General features: G+C 42.7%; 1 protein-coding gene across 5 annotated transcripts in view; it reads left to right on the top strand.

The window, feature by feature from the left end:
- USP6NL (USP6 N-terminal like) overlaps positions 1–15,604 on the top strand; it is a 278,511-nt gene that overhangs the window by 182,044 nt on the left and 80,863 nt on the right. For all 5 annotated transcript variants that reach the window (XM_073619484.1, XM_073619483.1, XM_073619480.1 and 2 more), the window contains 2 exons: positions 4,316–4,425; positions 6,786–6,834. In XM_073619484.1, coding sequence (XP_073475585.1) covers positions 4,316–4,425; positions 6,786–6,834 — 159 coding nt within the window. The remainder of the gene's footprint in view (positions 1–4,315; positions 4,426–6,785; positions 6,835–15,604) is intronic.

Raw genomic sequence — 15,604 nt, 5'->3', positions numbered from 1 at the left:
ATGCTTATCTGGGTGATCCCACTCAGAATACATAAGTTTTTCTAGCAACGAATGGACAGGAAAGGCATGCACAGCTTGGGGAGGCTTTAGCGAACCCAAACAAATAGTGGGCTTATCAACCGACTCAGTTAACCTCCCTGGCGGTTCTCCCGAGTGTGGCTCGGGGTTAAATTTCAGTACCATTAGCGGTAACCCTGAGCCACACTCGGGATTGCATTGCAGGATCCTGGTGCGATATACTTACCTTGTCCCCAGGATCCTGCGATGTCCCCCCCGCTATGTACGTGGGCTCTGTCCTCCACTCGAAGCCTCTCTGTTCCCTAAGAGCATTGCGACGCACAGGGACGGAGCCCAGCGACAAATTTAAAAAAAGAAAAATCATAATACATACAGTACACTATAATCTTACAGATTACATTACTGTATGAAATTATTTTACATCCCTTTTGTCCCCAGTGCTTTGTCCAATGCCCTGCATGCAGTTTTATATGATATATATACTGTTCTTTCTGCCGGGAAACTGGAGATTGTCCATAGCAACCAATAAGTGTCCCTTTACGTCAAAAGTGGTTTTAGACCAACTAGAAAACAGCGATAGTAAATTAGAACACTTGCAGAATTGAGCGATAGTGAATCATGGGGAAATTCATTTTATTAATATTAATGATAAAAAATAAAAATATATTTATATATTTATTATATTATAATTTATGATTTTGTGTTTCAAACTTTATCATACCCAGGATATCTACTAGACTCTTGTTTGGACAGATTTAAGTGTGTTATTGCTAAGAATTACAGGCCTACAATATAAAACGCCAAATTTCTACGCAAAATAATTGTACCGCTTTTGAGATGCAAAAATCTGACATAATCATACCGCCAGGGAGGTTAAGGGTAGCATAAATGTGGCGCGGACCAATTCAGTAAGAGATTGTACCAACAATCTTTCAGATTGTGAAGCTGATCCCTTCGCATCTGACCCCCCAGAAGAGGAGTCATCAGCCTCTTCACGGTCCCCTGAGAAAAATCAATCTTCTCCCGCCCCAGTTCCCCAGTTTGAGGGTCCTGGGTAATGGAAGAGCACCTGTCGCACTTTGTCCCACTCTAGGATGCGATTTAAAGCCGCTAACCTTTGCTCCAATCCTAATATGATTGAGGAAAAAACCTCTTCAATAACACAGACAGTGGCTGCAGTGTTGGAGACAGTTGGAATAGCAACATTTGACGGCCCTGATGGCTCACTCTGACCAGCAACCTCAGATCTCTCAGGGGAGGATGCCATTGTAGAGATGAGTTTAGGCTTTTTTGAGCTTGAAGGAGTCCCTCTTGCGCCCTTTTTTGGGGTGTTTCTACCTCCCCTTCTGACCATAGCCCAATGCACAAATGCAGAAGCACTACCAGAAGAAATTGCATCCACTGCTTGAGCAAATAGTCCAGCAACTGCCGCTACTATTAGTGCTCAACCTGATGCTTCAGTAAATGTGCCAAGGGAATGCCTGTGTCACCACTTACATGCCCCCTTTTGCTCTTGTGTCCCTCCGACAGCTGCAGCTAGCAAAATGGAACTTTTTAAAACACACCCCGCGCTGGACATTGCCACACGCCAATGCTGCGCTAAGCCACGCCCCCTTCGTAACATCGCGCTCCCTCTCTTTTCAAAGCGTTTTCTGCGTGTGCTTCCGATCTGATGGGATCGGCATGTGGGGGGGTGGCGAGGAGGAGCTGGTGACAAACTGTCATACAGCGGCGTTGGACGAACGGAGCGGCATCACCGATTTGTTTCGCTTCTCCCTATCCAGGAAGAGGGGGAGAGCTTTCTACCCAGGTGGGAGGTGTTTTGGGAAAAAATCCCCCCCAAAATCTTACCGGAGACCTGGGACTGCAAGCTGGAGAGAAGTCTGCAGCTTCTGCTGAGCACAGCGTGATCTAAGGAAAGCATGACAAGGTACTTGCTCTACTCAGCCCCCAGTGGTGACTTTTAGGCATGATAACATTTACTTTTTTAAGGAGACAATTCATAAGAGAATTTAAAATTCCTTAGAAATCTCCACTTACCTTTCCCGCCGCAGGGTTTCTGTGGTAAAACCAACAGACCCAATCTTCACCCCTTGCGGTGGGCTCCGTTAAAAAACCTTCAGGAACCGGGGCCCATTTTTATCGGGGGAGCCGCACTCCTGGACCCGTAAAACCCCTCGCCAGGAAACCTTATGGCTGAAAAAAACCAAAGCACTGGATCCAGGGGTCCAGCTCTCTAAAAAGAGAAGCGTTACGGGCTAAACCTTGTTTCTTCCACCACGAGGCCCGGGTACCATTCAATTCGACCTGAAAAGACACTTTGAATGGATCCGGTCGCATAGCTTGCCCCAGCAAAGGAATATACCAGTGGAGCTCGGCATAGCACATCTTTACTCGTGACCAACACCTAAGACACTGGCGAAAAAACTGAGGTACTCCCAGTAGTGGGAGGGGTTATATAGGGAGTGGACTTCCTGTCTTAGGGTGTGCCAGTGTCCATCACCTGAAGGTGGCCTATAACCCACATAGTAACTACTATGGCTCTGTGTCCCGTAACGTACAATAATGAAAGAAGGGAAGGATCAGAGAAGACAGGATCAAACAGCCTTTTTACACAATTTGACCCCTTAGTATCCGCAGTGAATATAACCAGCATGCTTTACTGCATATACAGACTGATTTTACTGTTGTGGGATTAGTAACACTATAAGAAGTGACAGATTTATTCCAGTACAAGTTACCTTTAATAATATCCTTGGCTGAGATGGGAAATTTTAAAGCTGATCTCCAACTTTTAGTGAAGTTGAAAAAGTTTGGCCAACCTGGAGCTACATACAGTATTTACAGCGCTCCCAGCCGCTCCATTTATTGGTGAAGTAAAGAATATGCTTGGAAAAGCTTTGTCTAAACAAACTATTAAAAATTCACGGAAAGCTGAAGATCAGCTTTAAATCAAATTATTACCAGATTTATGGCTGAATGTAAATGTATTGGCAAGCTGCAATATAATAAATGTTTGCTTTTGGGTTAAATACTGCTTTACGCACACACATATGAATTTTGTCTGAAGTTTCCTTGTCAGATATTTTTAATTTAAAAGATAAATATTGCACAGGACAGCATTCTATTGCAGGATTTGGTATTCAGTGACGTGGGAGAGTTTACAAAGATCTTAATATTTTTGCAAGGTTTTGTAAATCTTTACAAAAAAAAAAAAAAAAAAAAAGATTAGTGATTGGGAGGTTATTATATATTTTTTTATAAATAAACACAGAGCAGTCCTAATCCTCCTCTTCTGGAATCCCCCTCCAGCAGTCTGGGCTGCTCCTTTTCTGCGTGTGCCACCATAGGAAGACCCATCCTTTGGTGGTACTCATGCAGAATTGATCCTGAGCCGCACTCTGTGTGTGTTTTGAAACAGTGTGCGTGACGGCCTCGCCCCCCCATCACTGGATTTGTTTGACAGCAGCAGGAGCCGATGGCTCTGGCTGTTCTCACTGAGGGAGAGCGAAAGAGCAGCTCCGGATCGAGTTCAGGTAAGAATGGTAGGGGGGTGGCTAGGGGAAAACTGCACATTCTCTGCATTTACCCTAATGCAGAGAATGCTTTACAATAAATACCCTTCAGGCTTTACAGCCACTTTAATTTTCTTTAAAGCGTAACTCCACTTTTGTTGAGCAAAAAACGTTCCCCCCCTATGTGATCTATGTACATTGCAAGGATTATAACAACATTTGTTGCAGATTCCTACCTTTTTGTTATTCTGAAGAAATCACTTTGTTTTTGTCTGTGCCTCTGTTCTAAGTGGGTCTAATGGGAGTGGTTTCATAATTATCGGTCGGCTGTGCAGTTGCAGACCACTAATGAAGAAATCTGCTGGGCCTGCATCCCTTTAGACGTGTTCCTATTGAAAGTATCTCTCCAAAAATTACATTTGTGTTGCAGGGGATGCCTGAAATCTGACTTGTATCTTAGTGTAGACTTCTGGGAAAACTGGTGAGCCAATCACATAAGCAGGAAATGTTTCTAGGGAGTGTACAGAACAACTCCAGGTAACCATATTGCAATACATTCTCAGAAAATTACAGAGCTGCAGATTGAAAAGGAAAGGTCATTTTTAATGATATTCAATTACATTATGATTAGTGTCACAATTATATGCACTATATTATTTTTTCTTTATTTGCTATCTTTTTTCCCCCCACGAAAGTGGAGTTACCCTTTAAGTGATATGCAGAGTTACCTGGTTGGCTTTAACCAAAATGCCTTATGTATTGCTTACTGTATTTCCATGCAGGTTCTGAAACTGAAAGCAAGACGTCTGTCACCTGATATCAGACAGATTGACCTTGATGTTAACCGAACATTTCGAGATCACATTATGTTCAGAGATAGATATGGAGTAAAGTAAGGAAAAGTTATTTTTATAGTAAAAGAAGTCTTCATTTTCATTGATTATCTTTATATGTTCTTAGAGGTTTTAACAAAATGTGACGCAGCAAAAACAAAACTTTCATTATTTTAGCAGTTTTAGTACACCATTGCATGCTTTTTCTGCAGGAGATCATGGCTATATGAAAATAACAAAAGGACTCCTGCACATGGGTGCATTTGACATGATCCCCATGAGTTATTTTTTTATGCAGAACTAGCATTGGACTGCACAGTCAGTCACCAGAGAGCTAGACAGAGATAGCTGCAGAGATCTTTGGACTTTTTCCTCATTATTTTCCCTTTAGTGCTGCAGCTATATTTACTTCAAAGTACCCATAAATGCTGTGCTTCATTTCTTTTACTTTTGGTTTAGGCACTGGCTCAAAAATGCCTTCTGGTAGTTTCAGCCCTGAGAAAGATTACATAACTTATTGGCCAAATGAGCTGACCTTGTAAAGCTTCAATAAAGCTAGCTAGACATTATCAGATCTTTCTTCGTTGCTTACCTAGCACTTTTGTACTTGCATGGCTAAATTTGCAGCATGGGATTACTCTGTATTGAACTATATTCCTTGACCAAGGATCAATAGAAGTAGTAATTGGGTTACTGTGGACAAATATGTTTGTTATATTCTATAGTATATCTGTAAATTCGAAATTTTCATCAATAGTGATAGGGTATCAAACTGAAACCTTGTTTTATATGTTGCAGTAATTATTTTAGGTATACATTTGATATTGAGAACTCATGACTTGCAATATTGTTGTTGAAATTTAGGATTTAGTGCATTGCTGCTTAGTATTTTATGTCAAATGTCATTTTATTTATAGAAATTCTGGTCCAAGTTTATGTCTACTATTAAAGGAAAGGTTTCATTTAGGTGGAAATCGGCTTCATACTCTTCCAGTCATATGAGGGGAAAAAGGGATCCTTTCCTCCTGTTGCAATTTTAGTAAGACTAATACAGCAATACATTAACCATCTGCCCTTAAAAATCTGCCAATAGAGAAAAGTACTTGTGCTTTTGTTCCTGTTGTCCTCCATAAGATAATAGATTTTTGGCATTCATTATAATGCTTTGCATTACCCATTTAAGGCAAAATGGGTTCAGTTTTATGCCAGTATTTCAGCTGCTTATGCTGAGCTCACCTTTCCTTGGTGCCTTGCTGCTCTGTTCATCTGGAGATGAGAAGTCACATACCTGATATTTCTGGGTGTTGCTTTGCCAGCTGCACTTCAAGCTTTACTATTTTGTAAATTATAGACTGTGAACTCATGGATTATGATTTCTTGACTTGCATACTTAAAATGATCAGCATCATAGCCTGAGAACTATCTTATGAAAGGTGTCTGGAGTGGCCACATGAACATTTCTTGAATGGCTTGTTCTTTGGGAAGTTGGGCCCCTTTCACAGGGGGCGTACTCTGTCATGATCAGCAGGGTATCTGTCTCCTGATCACAGCAGAGCGGGTGGATTACTGTCTGCCCAGTTTATGCAGTGCGGACACAGACCAAGCCCACTCTGCTCTGTGGACCAGTGGCCACGGTAATACTTAAATTCTGTCCTGTTCGTGGGTCCTGAGGACAGGAGTTGAGAACCACTGGCCTAGATGGAGGACGGATCCCCCTCCGTTTTTTTTTTTTTCTTTTTTTTTGTTTCCAAGTGGATCAGACTGGAGGTAGGCGGGTGTAAACGGACATAATTCCTCTTACACCTGCCGGGCCATAGGGGTAAATGAAGCGTGTGATCAGGTCCACCTGAAAAAACGACATGCCGACCTGATTGGACCCTTCGTGTGAAAGGAGCCTAAGAGACAATTGGGTTATAGGTTTTGAGAAAAACTGCAAAAAAAATAATTTAAACTAGATGTTAGATTTCCATTTAAACTGGGCATCCATTTTGATGTACAGTGTATTTAAAAAATAATTCATTTTACTATGTGGGCTAAAGAAAGTCGTTTGTATCTGTCTTCATATTTTTCAATAATGTTGTCTCTCTTCCCTATACTTTCAAAGGAACGATAATAGCTGGTGATAGAACCATATAAATGTGTATTTCTGTATGATATTTGTCATATTCAAGTGCTTTTCAGCAGAAGTGTTGGCATTGAATGTCTTCTAGGCTAAGCACTATTGAACAGGACCCTCAGTACTTCTATTGATTTTACATGCTTTTTCTTCTTTCTGCCTCTTGTTAGCTTGTTGATTAGAGCTGTGAAAGTGGCTTTTCAAAAATAAACTGTGATTATCACAGATTTAGAAGGCATGTTTAAAGCAAATAGTCCAAAGTATTTCTTTGAAGGAACTAAAACTTCTTATATCTCTTTACAGACAGCAGGCTTTATTCCATGTGTTGGCTGCATATTCGTTATACAACACGGTAAGTGGTATTGTGGGTACCCAGGAAAAGATTAAGTATTTTCCTTTAGATCAGAGAAATTGAGTTTTAAAGTGTAGTGTCTTGTTTGGCAGCATCAACTCACCTTTATTTCATTTTCTTACCTGAACTTGAAATATATAAATTTTTACTGTATGACCTAAACCTACTGCTTTCTACTTTAATAGCTCAAATTTGCTTAAACACAAAGAAGTCTAATTGACAAACAGTCAGATTCAAGCTGTTCCTTTTGGAAAAAAATGGCTTCGCTCCTTTATGGAATATAGGTTGGACTTGTTTCTTTTTTTTTCAACCTCACCTACTATGTTTTATATATATATATATATATATATATATAATGGTTTGCTTAAAAGGGAAGGGTGGGGTTTTTAAAGATTTATAGTTACCAAGGTGGATGTAGCATCAGTCTGATACTGCATCTGTCCCCCACCAGCTCTAACGCTGAGAATCAAATGATCTAACACCGCAGATCGCTTGGTTATCACAGCTTCCTGAGCAAAGAGCTGGTGACTGTCAGTCACTGCTCTCTGCTCTGCCCTCTGCTTGCTCACTGGAGTGCTGGACTTTGAAGAGGATGGGAGCTCAGGCTCTCAGCGGCTCGCTGAGCCAGGTGCCGGTCCAGGCATGTGGGCAGTGTCCGACCCTAGTGTCGCGGTCTTACCCGAGCCTGGACCGGCTCTATGATGTCAGCAGACTTTAGCCCGCTGTCTACTGAAAACGGGTCACAGGAGTGCAAAACGAACTGCACTCCTGTGATCCATGATCCACAGGAGAAGTACAGCCAAACAAGCTTTGGCTGTACTTCTCCTTTAGGCTAGATTCACACATATGCAAATAGGATGCGGTTTGAATCGCATCCAATTCGCATGACATGTTAAAGAACATTGCTTTTTATTGTGCCTGTTCACATGTCTGGTGCAGCCAGAGTGCAGATTCAGTGCAATTAAAAAAAAGAGTCCTGTCGAGTGGGGGAGGAGGAACTGACCAGGATGGACGTGCAGTGAGTTTGCTCCACTAGCCCAGGCAATCAGCTGTTGCATGTCTTTAATGATTCCATAGACCTCCCCAGTCCTCCCATACAGCACACTGCTGAACAAACAATTCTCCAAGCCAGCTGCCTGTCTTTGTGCCCTTTCCTGCTCTCAAGCCCTGGTGTTAGGCTATTGGATCCACGGACGATCGAGGACGAGGTGTTGCGGAAGGAGGAAGCGGTGAGAATGAGCGGCTAGATCCGAGTCTCACCGTGAAAGCACGAGCTAAACCGAGTCCCGCCGAGTCCTTCCGATTCGAGCTCCACCGCGTTCATTCAACCGCTCGGAGAGAGGGATCCCACAGACCGGGTGGAGGGAGATTCTGCGTGTGCAGAAAGTTCTCTTCTATTTTTTTTTGAGAGAGGAAGGAAGGAGTGGAGACAGAAGAAAACGGAAAGAAAAAGGAGGAAAAGAAAATGGAAAAACTAATCCCCACGGAGTGCAGAGGTAACAGTGTTACTGATATAACCCTGGATGATTTTTTCTCAAGAGTCTCCATAACAGCAGTGGGGAATAGTGTTATTCCAGATATATACAAGGTACTCTACTAGAGACTATAAGAAGTCGGATAAGGCAAGGTAAAAAGTGCCTTTTATTTATTAATATCTGATCTGATGAACATTACCTGATTTGGTTCTGTTAAATGAGGTAAAGGAATATTACATTTGTTGAAACGAACTCTAAACAGTGTACATAGTGAAATAAGGGCGGTAAAATTTGGGTACAAGTGAGAGCTTTACTCCCTTATAGCTGTATACCTTAAATATAGCATGCCTCCTAAAAGCACGCATTCCCAGAAAACAAAAAGGGGATCATTGGGGGGGTCAGCTAAATATCCCCCTAAACCCGCATCAGCACAAAAGTCAGATATTAAAGGTTTTTTTCAACAACCACAGGATCAACAAAATAGCTCTATTCTAACTGAGCTAAATTTCTCATCTCCAGCTGGAGAAGTAGAGCATGGAACAAGTATTAGCCCTAGTGAGCACACACAGCATCTTATGATGGATATGGAGGGAGCAGAAGGAGGCCCCATGTGGAATTTACAGACATATATAAAAGCTCTACCAACCAGGGAAGATATGGATAAATACATACACAGATTAGAATCCTCTTATAAATCTCAAATACAAACGTTGAAAACATCTCTGACTGATACGCAAAATAAGATCATGGACATGGACACTAAAATTGTAAATCTGGATCAAAAAATGATTTTATTAGAAGAGAAAAAGATAGAACATGATCGATACTTGAGCTACATAATAAATATCACGGACAACCTCGAAAATAGAAGTAGACGAAACAATATAAGAGTCAGAGGACTTCCCGAGACTGTGAATGTAGAGAACCTTAGGAAAACTCTCCAAAATATATTTAATTCATTGCTGGAGCGTCCAGGGGAGACAGAAATAGAGATCGACAGAGTCCACAGAATCCAAGGCCCTAAAGTCAATGATTCAGGAAAACCTAGAGATGTGATTTGTAGAATACATTTTTTTCAGGTTAAGGAAAAAATTATGATAGCGGCACGGCGGCACCGGGATTTTGAATATGAGGGTGCGCAGATTATATTTTTGCAGGACCTGTCAAAATACACGCTAATAAGAAGAAAAGCAGTGAAACCATTGTTGGATGTGTTGAGGGAAAGGGAAATCCTATTTAGATGGGGTTTTCCTTTCCAGGTCATTGTTCATCAAGGCGGCCGAAGGGTTATTTTTCGGGACATTAATGATCTCCCTGAATTTTCTAGACTTCTGCAATTACCCCTGATTCATTTGCCGGACTGGCCACATTCATATCAGGGATTGGATTGGAGACAATATAGAGGAAGATAGAAAGCTTTAGTGGTGGATGGGAGGGGGGGGTCCTTGTTGTTGTTTTTTTTTTTTTCCCACTTAAGGTATTGGAATACGTTTTGGTGTATACTGGGGCAGGGTTTAAGTGAAGAAAAATGAAAATGTTGTTTTTTTTTTTTTTTGCTTTTTATTTGTTAGTTAGTATTATGATTGAGATGGACTATATGTTATAAGTCAAAATATGTTTCTGATAATTTCTTAGAGTAAAATTGTACATTATTTTATTAGGTTGGGTTGGTGAGGATCTTTTTTTTTTTTTTTTTTTTTTTTTTTGAGTATTGTGGATTTAGAAGATAAGACGGTTTTATTCATGTCCAATATTGAGAGAATTAAGGCACATTAACCACTTGACGACCGCCTCACGCCGATGTACGTCGGCAAAGTGGCACGGACAGGCAAAATCACGTACATATACGTGATTTGCCTTCCGCGGGTGGGGGGTCCGATCGGACCCCCCCCCGGTGCCCGAGGCGGTCGTCTTTTGTCCAGCGGCGATCGGTGATGAGGGGGAGACCATCCGTTCGTGGCCCCCCCCTCGCGATCGCCGCCGGCCAATGAGAACACTCCTTTGCTGCTGTATGCTAAACAGCAGCAAAGGAAGTGATGTCATCTCCCCTCGGGTCGGTATTTTCCGTTCCGGCCCGAGGAGAGAAGACATCTATGTGAGTGCACCAACACACACACACACACAGTAGAACATGCCAGGCACACAAAACACCCCGATCCCCCCCCCGATCGCCCCCCGATCCCCCCCCAATCACCCCCCCCCCCCTGTCACAAACTGACACCAGCAGTTTTTTTTTTTTTTTTTTTTTTCTGATTACTGCATAGTGTCAGTTTGTGACAGTTACAGTGTTGGGACAGTGAGTATTACCCCCCTTTAGGTCTAGGGTACCCCCCTAACCCCCCCTAATAAAGTTTTAACCCCTTGATCACCCCCTGTCACCAGTGTCACTAAGCGATCATTTTTCTGATCGCTGTATTGGTGTCGCTGGTGACGCTAGTTAGTGAGGTAAATATTTAGGTTCGCCGTCAGCGTTTTATAGCGTCAGGGACCCCCATATACTACCTAATAAATGTTTTAACCCCTTGATTGCCCCCTAGTTAACCCTTTCACCACTGATCACCGTATAACCGTTACGGATGACGCTGGTTAGTTCGTTTATTTTTTATAGTGTCAGGGCACCCGCCGTTTATTACCGAATAAAGGTTTAGCCCCCTGATCGCCCGGCGGTGATATGCGTCGCCCCAGGCAGCGTCAGATTAGCGCCAGTACCGCTAACACCCACGCATGCAGCATACGCCTCCCTTAGTGGTATAGTATCTGATCGGATCAATATCTGATCCGATCAGATCTATACTAGCGTCCCCAGCAGTTTAGGGTTCCCAAAAACGCAGTGTTAGCGGGATCAGCCCAGATACCTGCTAGCACCTGCGTTTTGTGCCTCCGCCCAGCCCACCCAAGTGCAGTATCGATCGATCACTGTCACTTACAAAACACTAAACGCATAACTGCAGCGTTCGCAGAGTCAGGCCTGATCCCTGCGATCGCTAACAGTTTTTTTGGTAGCATTTTGGTGAACTGGCAAGCACCAGCCCCAGGCGTCAGGTTAGCGCCAGTACCGCTAACACCCACGCACGCAGCATACGCCTCCCTTAGTGGTATAGTATCTGAACGGATCAATATCTGATCCGATCAGATCTATACTAGCGTCCCCAGCAGTTTAGGGTTCCCAAAAACGCAGTGTTAGCGGAATCAGCCCAGATACCTGCTAGCACCTGCGTTTTGCCCCTCCGCCCGGCCCAGCCCAGCCCACCCAAGTGCAGTATCGATCGATCACTGACACTTACAAAACACTAAACGCATAACTGCAGCGTTCGCAGAGTCAGGCCTGATCCCTGCGATCGCTAACAGTTTTTTTTGTAGCGTTTTGGTGAACTGGCAAGCACCAGCCCCAGGCAGCGTCAGATTAGCGCCAGTACCGCTAACACCCACGCACGCACCGTACACCTCCCTTAGTGGTATAGTATCTGATCGCATCAATATCTGATCCGATCAGATCTATACTAGCGTCACCAGCAGTTTAGGGTTCCCAAAAACGCAGTGTTAGCGGGATCAGCCCAGATACCTGCTAGCACCTGCGTTTTGCCCCTCCGCCCGGCCCAGCCCACCCAAGTGCAGTATCGATCGATCACTGACACTTACAAAACACTAAACGCATAACTGCAGCGTTCGCAGAGTCAGGCCTGATCCCTGCGATCGCTAACGTTTTTTGGTAGCGTTTTGGTGAACTGGCCAGCGCCAGCGGCCTAGTACACCCCGGTCGTAGTCAAACCAGCACTGCAGTAACACGTGGTGACGTGGCGAGTCCCATAAGTGCAGTTGAAGCTGGTGAGGTGGCAAGCACAAGTAGTGTCCCGCTGCCACCAAAAAGACAAACACAGGCCCATCGTGCCCATAGTGCCCTTCCTGCTGCATTCGCCAATCCTAATTGGGAACCCACCGCTTCTGCAGCGCCCGTACTTCCCCCATTCACATCCCCAACCAAATGCAGTCGGCTGCATGAGAGGCATTTTTATGTCCTCCCGAGTACCCCTACCCAACGAACCCCCAAAAAAGATGTTGTGTCTGCAGTAAGAGCGCGGATATAGGCGTGACACCCGCTATTATTGACCCTCCTGTCCTGACAATCCTGGTCTTGCATTGGTGAATGTTTTGAACGCTACCATTCACTAGTTGAGTATTAGCGTAGGGTACAGCATTGCACAGACTAGGCACACTTTCACAGGGTCTCCCAAGATGCCATCGCATTTTGAGAGACCCGAACCTGGAACCGGTTACCGTTATAAAAGTTAGTTACAAAAAAAAGTGTAAAAAAAAAAAAAAATATGAAATAAAAAAAAATAGTTGTTGTTTTATTGTTCTCTCTCTCTCTCTATTCTCTCTCTCTATTGTTCTGCTCTTTTTTACTGTATTCTATTCTGCAATGTTTTATTGTTATTGTTATTGTTATTATGTTTTATCATGTTTGTTTTTCAGGTGTGTAATTATTTACACTTTACTGTGCTTTATTGTTAACCATTGTTAACCATTTTTTTGTCTTCAGGTACGCCATTCACGACTTTGAGTGGTTATACCAGAATGATGCCTGCAGGTTTAGGTATCATCTTGGTATCATTCTTTTCAGCCAGCGGTCGGCTTTCATGTAAAAGCAATCCTAGCGGCTAATTAGCCTCTAGACTGCTTTTACAAGCCGTGGGAGGGAATGCCCCCCCCCCCCACCGTCTTCCGTGTTTTTCTCTGGCTCTCCTGTCTCAACAGGGAACCTGAGAATGCAGCCGGTGATTCAGCCAGCTGACCATAGAGCTGATCAGAGACCAGAGTGGCTCCAAACATCTCTATGGCCTAAGAAACCGGAAGCTACGAGTATTTCATGACTTAGATTTCGCCGGATGTAAATAGCGCCATTGGGAAATTGGGGAAGCATTTTATCACACCGATCTTGGTGTGGTCAGATGCTTTGAGGGCAGAGGAGAGATCTAGGGTCTAATAGACCACAATTTTTTCAAAAAAGAGTACCTGTCACTACCTATTGCTATCATAGGGGATATTTACATTCCCCGAGATAACAATAAAAATGATTAAAAAAAAAAATATGAAAGGAACAGTTTAAAAGTAAGATTAAAAAAGCAAAAAAATAATAAAGAAAAAAAAAAAAAAAAAAAAAACCACCCCTGTCGCCCCCTGCTCTCGCGCTAAGGCGAACGCAAGCGGCGGTCTGTCGTCAAACATAAACAGCAATTGCACCATGCATGTGAGGTATCACCGCGAAGGCCAGATCGAGTGCAGTAATTTTTCCAGTAGACCTCCTCTGTAAATCTAAAGTGGTAACCTGTAAAGGCTTTTGAAGGCTTTTAAACATGTATTTATTTTGTTGCCACTGCACGTTTGTGCGCAATTTTAAAGCATGTCATGTTTGGTATCCATGTACTCGGCCTAAGATCATCTTTTTTATTTCATCAAACATTTGGGCAATATAGCGTGTTTTAGTGCATTAAAATTAAAAAAAGTGTGTTTTTTCCCCAAAAAATGCGTTTGAAAAATCGCTGCGCAATTACTGTGTGAAAAAAAAAAATGAAACACCCACCATTTTAATCTGTAGGGCATTTGCTTTAAAAAAATATATAATGTTTGGGGGTTCAAAGTAATTTTTTTGCAAAAAAAAAAAAACTTTTTCATGTAAACAATAAGTGTCAGAAAGGGCTTTGTCTTCAAGTGGTTAGAAGAGTGGGTGATGTGTGACATAAGCTTCTAAATGTTGTGCATAAAATGCCAGGACAGTTCAAAACCCCCCCAAATGACCCCATTTTGGAAAGTAGACACCCCAAGCTATTTGCTGAGAGGCATGTCGAGTCCATGGAATATTTTATATTGCGACACAAGTTGCGGGAAAGAGACAAATTTTTTTTTTTTTTTTTTTTGCACAAAGTTGTCACTAAATGATATATTGCTCAAACATGCCATGGAAATATGTGAAATTACACCCCAAAATACATTCTGCTGCTTCTCCTGAGTACGGGGATACCACATGTGTGAGACTTTTTGGGAGCCTAGCCGCGTACGGGACCCTGAAAACCAAGCACCGCCTTCAGGCTTTCTAAGGGCGTGAATTTTTGATTTCACTCTTCACTGCCTATCACAGTTTCGGAGGCCATGGAATGCCCAGGTGGCACAAAACCCCCCCAAATGACCCCATTTTGGAAAGTAGACACCCCAAGCTATTTGCTGAGAGGTATAGTGAGTATTTTGCAGACCTCACTTTTTGTCACAAAGTTTTGAAAATTGAAAAAAGAAAAAAAAAAATGTTTTTTCTTGTCTTTCTTCATTTTCAAAAACAAATGAGAGCTGCAAAATACTCACCATGCCTTTCAGCAAATAGCTTGGGGTGTCTACTTTCCAAAATGGGGTCATTTGGGGGGGTTTTGTGCCACCTGGGCATTCCATGGCCTCCGAAACTGTGATAGGCAGTAAAGAGTGAAATCAAAAATTTTCACCCTTAGAAATCCTGAAGGCAGTGATTGGTTTTCGGGGTCCAGTACGCGGCTAGGCTCCCAAAAAGTCCCACACATGTGATATCCCCATACTCAGGAGAAGCAGCTAAATGTATTTTGGGGTGCAATTCCACATATGCCCATGGCCTGTGTGAGCAATATATCATTTAGTGACAACTTTATGAAAAAAAAAAAAAAAGTGTCACTTTCCCGCAACTTGTGTCAAAATATAAAATATTCCATGGACTCAATATGCCTCTCAGCAAATAGCTTGGGGTGTCTACTTTCCAAAATGGGGTCATTTTGGGGGGTTTTGTGCCACCTGGGCATTCCATGGCCTCCGAAACTGTGATAGGCAGTGAAGAGTGAAAGCAAAAATTTACACCCTTAGAAATCCTGAAGGCGGTGTTTGGTTTTCGGGGCCCCGTACGCGGCTAGGCTCCCAAAAAGTCCCACACATGTGGTATCCACATACTCAAGAGAAGCAGCTAAATGTATTTTGGGGTGCAATTCCACATAGGCCCATGGCCTGTGTGAGCAATATATCATTTAGTGACGACTTTTTGTAAATATTTTTTTTTTTTTTTTTTTTGTCATTTTTCAATCACTTGGGACAAAAAAAATAAATATTCAATGGGTTCAACATGCCTCTCAGCAATTTCCTTGGGGTATCTGCTTTCCAAAATGGGGTCATTTGGGGGGGTTTTGTACTGCCCTCCCATTTTAGCACCTCAAGAAATGACATAGGCAGTCATAAACTAAAAGCTGTGTAAATTCCAGAAAATGTACCCTAGTTTGTAGACGCTATAA

Source organism: Aquarana catesbeiana, linkage group LG03 (genome assembly GCF_042186555.1).
Source record: "Aquarana catesbeiana isolate 2022-GZ linkage group LG03, ASM4218655v1, whole genome shotgun sequence".
Taxonomy (NCBI): domain Eukaryota; kingdom Metazoa; phylum Chordata; class Amphibia; order Anura; family Ranidae; genus Aquarana; species Aquarana catesbeiana.
The sequence above is the reverse complement of the archived record's forward strand: the minus strand, read 5'-3'. Positions and strand labels throughout refer to the sequence as shown.